Source organism: Camelus dromedarius, chromosome 2, assembly GCF_036321535.1.
Source record: "Camelus dromedarius isolate mCamDro1 chromosome 2, mCamDro1.pat, whole genome shotgun sequence".
Lineage (NCBI taxonomy): Eukaryota > Metazoa > Chordata > Mammalia > Artiodactyla > Camelidae > Camelus > Camelus dromedarius.
The window spans coordinates 41,615,032-41,628,386 of record NC_087437.1 but is presented as its reverse complement, the minus strand read 5'-3'; the positions used below and the strand labels follow the sequence as shown (position 1 = coordinate 41,628,386).

The 13,355-nt window shown below is 41.6% G+C and overlaps 1 protein-coding gene across 8 annotated transcripts in view; it reads left to right on the top strand.

Annotated features, from left to right (window-relative positions):
- The window catches only part of PLD1 (phospholipase D1), a 173,248-nt gene that overhangs the window by 80,764 nt on the left and 79,129 nt on the right, over window positions 1-13,355 (top strand). For 7 of the 8 annotated variants that reach the window (XM_031451132.2, XM_031451117.2, XM_031451145.2 and 4 more), the window contains exons 9-11: window positions 7,104-7,256; window positions 9,851-10,000; window positions 10,696-10,779. In XM_031451132.2, the coding sequence (XP_031306992.2) occupies window positions 7,104-7,256; window positions 9,851-10,000; window positions 10,696-10,779 (387 nt within the window). The remainder of the gene's footprint in view (window positions 1-7,103; window positions 7,257-9,850; window positions 10,001-10,695; window positions 10,780-13,355) is intronic. The other variant, XM_064492801.1, reaches the window with a different exon arrangement.

The window sequence follows — 13,355 nt, the reverse complement described above, 5'->3', positions numbered from 1 at the left end:
CATCAGCTGATGGACAGTTAAACAAAATGTGGTATATCCATATGGTGGAATATTATTTGGCCATAAAAAGGAATGGGTATATTGTTTCTTTTTGGAAAGTATCTGGAATTAGATGGCCATGATGGTTGCACAAATTTGTGAATATATTAAAAAACCACTGAATGTGCACTTTTAAAGGGTGAATTTTATATTATGTGAATTATATTTGAATAAAATTTTTAAAATTTTAATGAAAAGAGAGGAATGCAGTACTGATACATGTTATATCATGAATGAACCTTGAAAACATTACACTAAGCAAATAAAAACAGATACAAAAGGTCACATATTATATGAATCTATTCATATGAAATGTCCAGAATAAATAGTTCTGTAGAGACAGAGTAGATTAGTGGTTTCCAGGGGCTGCAGGGAGAGGAGAATGGGGAATGACTACTGATGGGTATAGGGTTTCTTTTTGGGTGATGAGAATGTTCTAGAATTAGGTATTAGTGGTGATGGTGTGCACATTTACAAATATACTAAACTAAAATATACTAAAACCACACTAAACTGTACATTAAAAAAAACTAAAAAAAATAAAAATTGGTCAGAGTTCAGGGATAATTTTAGAGTTATATTTATGAGAATGTATATTATGGTAAGTGTGATACAGACAGAGAACTTTAATTCAAATCCCATGTCCTACCTAACTAAAGACACCTTGTGGAGCAGTATTCTTATCTGATTCTTATTTGTTCCTGAAAGCATGTATCACAATGTTTTGAACATAATAGACAATAACTGTTTGTTGCAATAATAATTTACCAGGATTTTGAAAAACATTAAGAAATACATGTTGTGGGGATGGCATAGTTGAGTGGTAGAGTGCATGCGTACTTGGCATGCACAAGGTCCTGTGTTCAATCCCCAATATTTCCACTAAATAAATAAATAAATAAATAAACCTAATTACTACCCGCCACCAAAAACAAACAAGAAATACGTGTTATTTCTCTAACCTTGAAAAAGATACATGAACTCATGTATAAATGTGAAATTGAACTATGTGCATATTAAAAATATATAAACTTAAAACTAGCCTCTACCTTTAAACATATTTCAGATGCAATACCAGCAAAACATACCACTGAGTTAGGCTCTTATTTTCTGTTTTGAAAGGATAGAAGAAATTAGAAGGAAAAAAATCAAGAGATTAGTATAGAAACATTTGAAAATTTCTGTGCTACAAAAAAATTTTTTTTACTAAAATAAAAAGAGAAATAATAGACTAGGAAATACTTATTTTCAAATAAACTTCTGTAACTTATATAAATGTCCCCAGAAACTTAGGGTATAAGTAACATCACAGGCAATTCAGAGACTCCCACTTGAGGTATCTTCCCATCCCCACCCACCCCCAGTTTCACAGAACCCTGGGAAACCCTGGGGAACACTAAATACCAACCCGGGAGAGGAATGGAGTATAAGCCAGCCTGTTCCTGCCCCCGCTTCCTGCCCCATGCTGTGCCTCTCTGGGAGGCAGGGCTTCCCAGCCCACTGGGGCCTGGATGCAGATTCTTCCTGACTGCTCCTCCCCAGTCATCAGCTTTGCCTAAGTCTGCTTCTGAGTGCCAAGTACAGATTTCGGATTGCAAGCACCTGTGGGTCTTTGACTGAAGGCTTGCTTTGGGCTCCCTGAGCAGAGCAAGCTGGAAGTGTTTGCAGCCCCCAGGAGCAGCCCGCAGCCAGGAGCTGGCAGGAGTCCAGTCCCCTACCCCACTCTAGTGGGGTGGTTCTGCAGCAAGCTCTGCACTGTCTCCGGGAGTTCACCAGTGGGTTGGCAGCCCAACTGCCCACAATCAAGTGCATGAAAACATATCTTCCCTTTCTGCTCTTCCTTCCTGTCCTCCCCTTCGTGTACTTCTTAGTAAACTCCCTAATAAGTCCCTTTCCAACCTGCTTTCACTTGCATCCTTGTCTCAGTTGACTTCTGGAGCAACTCTACCTAAGACATCTACTCAAGCAACGGAAGTCTTGATCTGTCATTTATTCAGTCATTTATTGAGTACCTAATGTTTGCCAGGCTGTGTTCTAGCCGCAGTGTGAACCGTGGTGAACAGGACAAGGTCCCTGCACTCACGGAGCAATACTGGAGGGAATGCAGGCAGTGGAGAGACTGACAAGCAATGTGAATGACATCAGTGCAGGTGCTGATCAGAGCCTTGAGGGGAAAAGAAGGCAATGGGGTAGTGAGGGACTTGAGGACTGCGGAGGGCGACTTCAGCTCCAGGAGCCAAGGGACTGACGTTTGAGTTGTAACCTCTGTAAGAAGGGGCAGCCCAAAAAGATGTGGGGTAGACTTTGTCATATAAAGGAAATATACCTCCTCCACTTTTTAAATTTTGGATTAAATCAGACATCAACCAGAACAATCTAAAAAGATATGATTCTCCCTGGAATGAAATGTGTCATCATTTAAAATTGTATAAATCTTTCCATGGAAATTGAAGCCTTGGTTCCATATTAGTAAGTATTTCCAGGGTCACATTCATGTGATATAAAATATCAGCACCGAAAAAGGATGATAAAACGCAGCTGACAATGTGTGTTTAGGACGCTTCCCACACTAGGAGGGTTACTTTCAAGGGCAACACTAGGTCATAACTCTCTTTTATTTTTGTTTCCATAAAAAAAAACCATTCTGATTACTTTATATATCCTATATTGACAAATTGACATCGGGCAAACAGGGCAATCAAACTTTCAGTCAAGTCTCTTGATGACCTTGTCTCAGCCACAAATATAAAAAACAAAAAATGACAAACCCAGCAAACATTTCTTCCCACAATTTAAAACATCTGCTTAAACAGCACATCCTATTGATGGACCACATGATAAGTTTCTTAGCTCAAGTAATGTCTTAAGAGAAAGAGATAAAGAGCTTTTAAGAAGTAAATTTCACATTTGCTGAACTATGAGCTATACCAAGAATTACAATTTTTAGACAGTGACTAAATGATTTTCTTTACTCTTTGGGACCTATTTGTGCAGCCATTATTTAGGCAAGAGGGCTGCTTTACCTGAAGACTTACTCTGGGCCCTGGGAAGAAACCCGTGGACATGACACACATTCCCTACTCTCCGGGATCTCACTGTCTAGGGGAGGGGCGATCATACACAAGCAGACAAATAAATAGTTCCAGAGAGTGCTAAGTGCTATGAATAAGCTAAACAGGATGGAGGAGGGGCTGCATAGGTGCCCAGGAAAGCCTCCCCATAGAAGAATGTTCAAGCAAAGGGTTGATTGACAGGAAGGAACCACCCATGGGAGAATCTAGAAGAAATAATTTCTAGATGAGGAATAGCAAGTGTGGAAGCCCAAAGAACAAGTTTAGCAAGTCTGAGGACCAGCCAGACCAACATTTGGAGAGAACAGTAGATGAGGCTCAGAAGGTGATGGCTGGATCACGTGGGTCTAGCTGTGTTTTAATGACATGGCAGTTAGTAGCACAGGTGGAAGGCACCTTGCTAGAACAGACCATAATCTCATCTGGTTTAGAACAAGAGCATTCATAAAACACTCACATTTATTGGTGCCAGGCATTGTGCTATGCAATATACATGAATCATCTCAGTGAATCCTCACAGACACTTATGAACTGGCCATTACTGTTATCCTCGCTTTCTGGATTTAGACCTCAGGCTCAGTTACCCAAGATCACACAGGTGAGTGGCAGAACCAGAACTGGAGCCCAGGGAGGCTGACTTCAAGGCAGACGCTTAATCCCTTTGCAGCAGGTGATGACTCCCAGAAGGCTGCTTGATGGAGTCCTTTCTTGATGCGTATCTTCCTGTTAGAGAAAAAAATCTATTGACAAAAGAGAGAAAAGGAAGAAACCAGGAGAGATTTACTGAATGACATAATTAAGAAGAGCTTTAAATAAAGGCCAGGCATCAATTCATCTGATATCCAATGACTGTTACAGAGAACAACTCATCGTTGTTAAAACAGAAACCATTAACTTTTGCCGTCAGCTTGCAAAATCCAGTAGTCATTCCTAAACAGTTCTGTATTTCCAGGCTGCCACATCTTGAAGGAGCCGAGGAGGAACTGTTTCACATAGGATACAATGATAACGGCACCCCCAGCTTTGAACCGTGGCCTGGCCCCGCCATACACTCAGCCCTCTCATTTCTGCTGCTGAATGTGGCATCAGAGCCTCTGCAAATGAGAGAAAAGTGCCTATTCCTGCAGGATGGTGCAGTAGACACCACGCCTCCTTCAGCAGGTGTCTTGGTGCAGGGCACATCTCCACAGTGGTAGCTGGTGGCCTATTCCAGATGGCGTGTTTTGCAGCCCGTGGCCCTGGTGATTATGCCCTGAGCCTATGATTTGTTCTGTAATGCCAGCGATGGGAACTGTACACTGGGCAGGGGTTATTCCATCACCATCCCACACTGTTGTCTTTGGTGTGGATGGAGCTCTGGCCAGAGCGAGCTCTGATGCCATTCAGGTATCCTTGCTTCCAGGCAGGCCACTTCCCAAGTCTGGTATGTGTGACTTTCTTTTGCAGACTGGCAAACCTGCCAGCTGTGGTTTTCAAAGCCTGTGGTTCCTTCCCAGTCAGCAGCACAGCTCACCAGTGCCCTGGGCCCGGCCCCTGCCATCTGCTTTCTAGCTTGCATCAGAAGTCAAGCTGGGACAAGGGACTGCAGCCAGAGTGGGACTTTTACCAGATATATGATCCAGCAACTCTCTTTTAGCCTTAACTGACTTTTATCAACAGGCAGCTACATGTCTGGACTCATAACTCAACCCCATCAGAATAACTGAGTTACCATTTGATATCATGGCCTTGGCATTTATATTGAGCAGGATTATGAGAATTCTTATAAAATGTATTGTTTCTACATTTGCTGAAAATTTTTGAGAATGTTATCCATGAATATTGTTCAGTTGCCTTATGTTAGGTTCCAAGTGAGAGACTTCCTTTGGAATTTAGTTTTTTGGTGAGAGACCTCTTTATTTCTAATTTATTCATTTGATAGGAAAAACCAGGAAGCGCAAGCCCACATGGGCGTGCTTCACCATGATTGTACTAGCATTGCGGTTAGGTGTTTGCTTTCTGTGACCTTGATGCTTTTCCTTTTATTAACCGTCTCACATGTATGTCCTTTACTGTATTATCCTAAATCCATCCCACACCCTTTTTATTGGGAAGGACACAGCCTACATATTAAAAAAACAAATGAATGAAGTGACACTGGGTGGAAATCCATGTAGATTTTTCTACATTAAATCCCAAATCCGAGAGCCACTGAAATGTAATGTAGTTAGCAGCTTCAGTAATGATTTATTATAGATTTCTTTTACATGCTGAGTTCCCACGTTACATTTACAACATTACTTAGTTCATGTTCAGGTGTTCTGGCCTTATCTATTTCATAATGTGCTGTGCATTGCCTGATAAGTGATATAATACTCCCACCGATACTTTATTTAGTTATCAGCCAATTCACTTGATCACTCCACAACTGCAGGTAAATATGTTAGACGCCGCTTGACAAAGTTGCCATTTGTTTTCACTTTAAATCAGTCCCACCCTTTCTCACTCTTTCCACTGTCAGTGTCACACCTTTCATCTGCATCTTTACCACTGGATGTGTGGTACTAACCTTATGGATCTGTTAGAATGCAGAATCTTAGGCCCGCCCCGGACCTACTGAATCAGAATCTGCATTTGAACAGGGTCCCCTGGCGGTGCATATTGACACGAGGTGTGAGAAGCACTGTTCCCTATTGTTGGCAGTGACTTGCTAACCTGCTACATACAGTACATCCCTCTTTATCCTTCATACTTTCTTTCTAAAACATAGTTCCCGATTTATTGTCCCACTGCCTAGCAGGGGCATGAAGTTTCCCTTATTTAGTAAGTACCTAGGTCTTGGTAGAAACACAGGCCTTTTTAATGGATCTGCGTTGGGGCCTGGAAATCTACTATTTTTTTTTTTTTTTAACAAACATCTCAGGAGGTTCTGATGATCAGGCAAGTTGAGAGAACACTGGTTCCATGATATAAAGTCGGCCTCCTTCACGTGGCCTTCAAACCCTCCTCAGTGTGGCCTTTGCCTGTTTCCTTCCCCCTGCCCTCATCCGCCCATTTTCCCTAGCTGCAGCCCAGGAAACCCTCCCCTCCCCAGACGTTCTCCTAATACCTGCAGCGTTTCCACACCTTAGTGCCTTTGCTGACTCCTCCCTCCATGGGGGATGTACACCTCCACCACCCCTTTGGGCTCTGCCTGATGTGTTCCTTCCTGGCTTCACTCAAACATCAGCTTTTTGGGAAAATGCCATTAGCCCATTCTCTTAGAACAAAAGACCCCTCCTCCTTATGCACGTCCCTGTTTGCTTTCTTATCCTAAGACCTGTCCCATTCGGGCTGGAACTGTCGCTGTTTGTGCCCTACTGGCCTAACTAGCTCCTTTGAGAACATGTCTGATTTGTCTTTGTGCCGTTTCTACCTCTGCCCTAACTCCCGGCTTATCACTGTATTTTTCCATCACGAAGCCCTTACACGTATACTGGATTGAATGCACATACACTTTGGAGAGATCATGTGCCCCTGAGCATCATTTATTAATGGTCCTTAAAGCCCCAAATGATTTGAAATGAACAAGAGAGTACGTAGAGCACTGGGTGCTTCCTGGATTTTTAAAAGGGGGATTTTACTTACCAAGAGACTGATTTGCTTCTTTGATGCTAGTTTATTTTAGCAAACACCAACCCATTCCATTTTCCCCACAGCCATGGCTTGTGCTGGGCGTCCCGTGAGTACCATCTGCACATGTCAGGGCCTTTCCTCCAGGCTTTGCCATTAGTGTTTAAAGAGCTAATGAATGGTCTCGAATTGCTTGGTGCCAGCACTTCTTAGAAAAACATAATAGAAAGATTTTTTATTTTTTTGTATCACAGTGATTTTTTAAAAAATAAATTCCCTTGTAAAAAATAAAAGCATGTCTGTTGTCTGCTAGAATGTATGCTTCAGACCTGTCATAATAATTTGTTCCTTTTGTTTCCATAGTTCAGTACAACTTTAAAACTGCTTACTTCCTTCTCACAGGTGGTTGATAGTGAAGGACTCCTTTTTACTGTACATGAAACCAGACAGCGGTGCCATTGCCTTCGTCCTGCTGGTAGACAAAGAATTCAGAATTAAGATGGGCAGGAAGGAGACGGAGACGAAATACGGACTCCGAATTGATAATCTTTCAAGGTAGAAATTACAAATACTTTAAAAAGACTTCTCCGGAAAACAGAGTTATTCTCCCAACCTTAAGTGAAGAAGAAGGTGAAATAATTTAGATGGTAGAAAATTGTGATTTAGAACTCATCCTCAATCAAAAGAAATGAATCTACTTTTGTTTTTATATATTTTTAAGAATAGAATATCCTGTGTGCAAGAGTCAGAATAAATGATCCCGTGTGTCACTGTATGCCTGTTATAACAAAATATATGCCTGTTGTAACAAGACTCACTACTCAGTAATACCGATTTTACCCAGCAAATAAATTAAGGAGTGATAGTTCATATTTTAAGAAGTAAAATTTTACTTTATAAACTGATATCCTTTAATTAACAAAACATGTAAAAAGCAGTTTGATTTACAAAAATTCTGTTTACACACAGATTTTAAGAAAGATACTGTGAAAGGATACTCAAGTGTACATTTACTATAGATTTTATTAGTGAGTGTGTGTGTGTTGATAAATATGTTTCTTTTGGCAGATAATAGTTATACAATATATGTGTGTCTTTCTGTCTGTATATATTTGTCTCCATAAAGTTCAACCTGATGTCTATGAATGTATATGCGTTTCTCTCTACACACACTGACTGATATAAAAACATACATATTTATATGTAAATATATTACTCCTACTAATAAACGCTTGCATGTGTGTTTGTGTACTTGTAAAAAAATGCTGAACTTCCTGATCTCTGACAATAAAAGGTTCAGGATTGGTTGTTGGAAACGTGATGGCGCTGCCATCTCCCTCCTGGTACTACGTTCCTGTTTCCCGAGGACCACAGACATCAGGCTGCGGTTCTCATTGGTCACTGTAACAGTTACTTTACCAGCAGTCTTATCTCCATTTCATCCTCACTCATCTGTGCACTGTTGCCAAATAAATCCACAGAGATGCAGGTTTCTTCTGCTTCCTCCTTGGTATAAGTGGGCCTCCTCATTTTATCAAATAAACCCAAACTCCTCCATTTACAGTTGAAGCCCTTTTGTCTCTGTGCCTTTAGTTGCACCCTCTCTGTAAGGCAGCCTCTCAGGTCTTCACCATCCCTTCTCACACATTTTATTATGGCCTCTTCACCTTTCCTCTTCCTATTTCCGTGTTTGGAATTGATTTTTTTTCTTCACTCTGATTCATGTCCTGTGACAAGACCTCTGCTTGTCACTTACGTCTTCCACAAAATCTTTTTCTCATAACTGGTTTTCAGAGGCATTTCAGCTCAGTTGGAGTAGTACTTGCATGATGGCTCAAACCCCGGCACTGTCTGTGCCCTCTTGACTCTGCCGGCAGAAACCGTGTCCGCTCTGTCACCGAGTTGATGCCTCGCTGCTCCCGGCACCACCACACCCCAGAGCATTAGCCACCCAGACAAAAGCTCAAGCATCAGTCTTTGACGTATCGAGGGGACCAGTTTGGACATCTCTAATCCTTTTAAATAATGATTTTAGGGTCTGTGAATATAGCGCCTTCCCTGCTTCTCATCATGATCGTTGTGTTTCCCCAAAAAGGCAAACTCTCCCTCCTCACTCGCAGTGCTCTTCTTATATTGGGGGTGGGTTTCTCCCTACATGGTTGAGAGACTGCTGGCTCCAACACCTTCTTTGAATAACTTATTTTCACCTGTTGGTGGCAGTCACCAATTCTGACATTTGACATGTGATAATGACTTTTTTAATCTCCTGTTTTGAATTTTTTTTCAGCACCTATAAATCTGTAACCATGTGGGGTAGTTTAGTCACTGGAGATAGAAAAGTCCAATGCAGTCTGGCTTACGTCAGAGGTAATCATCAGCCACGTTAGGCACGGCTGATTCCAAGGTTCAGCCTATGTCACTGAGACACATTTTCCTGGCCCTTCTCAGCTCCAGCTCCTGTGCATCTGCTCCATCCTCAGGCTGGTCCCCTGGTGGTAGCAAGATGACTGGCCTCTTACACTCAGACCAAGTTCAGTGGAAGGGAAAGAATCTCTTCCTGGCGTTTCTGAGCAAGTCCTTGGATTTGTTTTCACTAGTGGGTGGAGTTGGCTTATGTACTCAGCCCTGAACCAGTCTTTGGGATCAAGGGCTGGAAGGTACCGTTTTGTTGGCTTTGGTGAACTCAGAGTAGGGAACGGATTCACCTCCTAAAGCACAATCAGGATGTTTCCAGAGGCCGAGGGAATGGACACCAGGAAGCCCAAAGGGAAATGTCCTCCCCAGGAGCCAACAACTCTCTAACCCTTAGATGCAGGACCTTACCTCATGCCTCTGCCACTGTCCCCCTCACAGCCTGGCACTGCTAGCTGTAAGCCTGTAGTAAGTGCCTTTACACACGTTCGCATGAGTGAATGGGGGAATGAGTAACCTGAGCGTTTGCTTTTGCTACATTGAATATACCTTTAAATCCTGCCAAAAATGTTCAAAAGTCTGCTCTTTTGACATGAGTAAGGTGCTCTTTGCCTAAAACTTCCAACTTATGTTTGCTGCAGTACCAAACAAAATGGGACATGGTTAATTTTTAAATTGTTTAAAGAGATAGAACCCAGAGTGACCATTCTTTCCCACATTTTGCTTTTCTTTTGAAGGACACTTATTTTAAAATGCAACAGCTATAGACATGCTCGGTGGTGGGGAGGGGCTATAGAAGAATTCATCCAGAAATATGGCACCAACTTTCTCAAAGATCATCGATTTGGGTCATATGCTGCAATCCAAGAGAACACTTTAGCTAAATGGTAAGATCTTTTTGCTCTAAGACTGTCAAAGTAGCCGTAACATTTAAAATTATGGTGGTCTAAAATCACCTGGAATCAGTTTTTGAAGCTGTGAAAAGATATGCATTATACTTAACAAGGGCCTTTCTTTATAGGATGACCTGAGCATAGATTCGTTTTCCAATTTTTTCTTTTACAGTTTTTTTACAGTGAACTTTAGATAGTTAACTTCAGATTTTGAAGTTTGATTTTAAAAGCTAACCTCATACATTTTCTTAGTGATGCAAAAGAAGGTTTATTAAAGTCATTAGCCATAATTTAAGAAAGAGGGTTTACTTGCTAGATATTTCTTTTAAATAAAATCCAGCTTAGCATGTTTTTCTACCCATGAATTAGAAACTGGCTTGCTTTCAGTCTCAGAAGAACAACCACGTATGAGTTCAACAGGATGGAAGAGTTCCATCTGACCCCATCTGATGGTGAGACCCATCAGTTTGTGATTCTCTCACGGAGAAGAATCAGGTTGCCTCCTTCTCTCTGCTCACTGCACTTCCTGTATAGCAGACAGAAGGCGTTGCTTTCAATCCTTGTTTTCCACGTATATAAACTGGCGATTTTGCGGAGACTTGAGCAGTGGCTTCCATCCTTCATTTTGCAATATGATAGATGTCTTTTTTTTTTCCATTTAAAAAATGAAACAAAAACTTGTCTTTCAGGTATGTCAATGCCAAAGGATATTTTGAAGATGTGGCAGATGCAATGGAGGAGGCAAAAGAAGAGATTTTCATCACAGATTGGTGGTTAGTATTTGTCCCTGGGGAGTTTGTTTGGAGGTCTCTGCATTTAGGAATGTACAGCAGTGTTATGCTGTTCCAGAATCACACATTATGAAAACCAGCAGTACTCACAGATGGTGTGGCCGAAGTCTCAACACATTAACTGTAATAGCCTCCAGTGAAAGGTCTTTTCAAAACACCTGGCATCCATATATATTCTTAAAATATTTAACTTGAACAATTTTGTTTTTGTCTTTCCATTTAGAAGCGGATACTCAATATTCATTTTAGTAAAGATTATGTTGCAATGCAAATACAGGTGTAGAGGTAATGGAAAATAAGCTTCCTTGAATGTCTTTCCTCATATTGGTTTATCTGTCACCAGGTCCAGTGAATATACTGCTTCTGAATTTTCCCTTTGAAATTGAAATATTTCCATTTGCTATTACTATTAAAATGTGCTTGGTAGTTACTAGGCGGTCAGCTTTTTTTGGAGATGCATCAGGTTTCAACTTTCTGACCCCCTTTAAAGTCATCCATGAGAGTTATGATGATTATTAGAGCCACTGGAAGTCTCATATCTAAAACCCATTAGCCCTTGGGAAATTTTACTCCTGGAGTTGGTGTAGACTTTGTAGTCTGACATAAGTCTCAATTACCCATCTGTCTAGACGGTGAAAACCCATTGTAGATGCTAACATTTGCTACAATGGAAATATTGAAAATGTCTAAAATATGTTTTCCTTCTAAGAACTTTGGTGCTTGAAATGCCCCTTATTTTTCCCTATCCTGTTTCCTTCCAAATTCTTCCTTATATATGAGCTGTGGAAATATCACCATAACCCATTTCCTCCTAATTCTAGATTTTGGGGGGAGGGGAAAGTCATTAGGAATGTCAACTCATCTTCTTCTGCTGTTTTGCCTCGGTGGTGTGGAAATCTATAACTCTAGGGCATGTTTTCCCAACCTTGGCATTATTGACATTTTGGACCAGATATTACTTTGTTATGGGGGGTTGTTCTGCTCATTGTGGGATATTCAGCACCATCAGCATCCCTGGCTTTTATCCACTGGATGCCAGTAGCAAACTCCCAGTCTTGATCACCCAAATGTCTTAAGACATTGCCAGATGTCCCCTGGGGAGCACAGTCCCTCTTGGTTGAGAATCATTGTCTGGAGTCGGAGGATAAGGTGTGTGATGGTCAGCCTGTCTATCGTGGACCTGTTTATTCTCATGTTTGTGGAGGAGCTTAGTCTTGGTTTCATATTCTTGCCAAGTTTTGTCTCTTTAGTCAGTTACCAAGAATAAAAGTTTCATACTCAGGAGCTATTTCTTTGGTTGCATACTTTCTAAACACTTATTAGAATGAATTCAAGCTTAGTGTAGTACGTGTATTCCTTTAAAAAGTATTTCTGAAAGTTTTACAAGAACATGAAAGAGACTGAAAATAGTGTTTCCACTGAGCCCGTATTTTCATGTTTACACGAGCAAATAATACCTCTTTTCAAGGTTCTGAACACTAAAGTACAAACTCTCATTTAAACATCTAAAGAGATGAAACCTTGAATGTTTTCTCTTCTACTGTCAGCACGAAAATGAATCAAGAGGCTGTTTCTTTTTCATGAACACTTATTACAACACTTCCTTTGAAATAAAACCTTCGCAGGAACCTCCCTCAAAACAAGTGAAGAGAATTCCTGTCATGCAAGTATATTGCAAAAGAGAGCATTCAGAAAGTTTACTACACCCTGACTTGTCTGGCTCTGAGGAAGTGAAATGCACAGTGAGAGGATGCACACGCCCTTTAGGAGCTTCTAAACTCACTTGAGAGACATCATATACTTAAGCAAAAACTGTTTGTCGGTTTCTAAAACCATTAGTATGAAAGGAAAGGCAGATAGGGTGAAATGAGAAATAACCTGGGACCTAGAAGCACTGAGTTCCTTTGTGATTTCATTTAACCACCCACCCATTCATTTAGTAATTTATTCACTCATTAATTCCAGACCTATTTAATGAGTAGCTGCTGTGTGACAGGTACTGAACTGGGCCAAGGGCACAGAAAGATGAATGAGAAGCTGCCCCTATGCGGGAACAACAGACAGTCAGGAAGTCGTGCGTGAGACATGGGATTGGGGCAAACTCAGTGGTGAGGGTCAGCATAACAGAAGGCGTGGGGGTGGGGGGAGCACAGAGGAAGGGGCAGTGACTGAGCCTGAAGGAGCTGTGGAAGCTTCACAGCAGAGAACGCTGGCCCAGGTCCTGGGGGATGGAGCTGACAGATGAAGACAGCTGACTGTTTTAGGCAGAGGGATAGCCAGGACCAAGGCACACAGGGGTGAGAGAGCACAGCAGTTTTGGAGGAGGGTAGAGGTGGTGTACTGCTTGAGCATAGCATCCTTTGGGATGGGGGGGGTGGAGACAACACTCAAAAGATGGGTTAAAGACAAACTGTGTTCGCTGGTGTGATCCCCAAAACGAGGCTGGCCACCAAGGTGTGGCTTGCAGTCCGCTGCTGTAACTTGGGACGGATCCACATAGCGTGGCGTAGCACAGCTTCCTCTTAGTGATGGTGAATTCTGATTCCCCACTGGCCAGC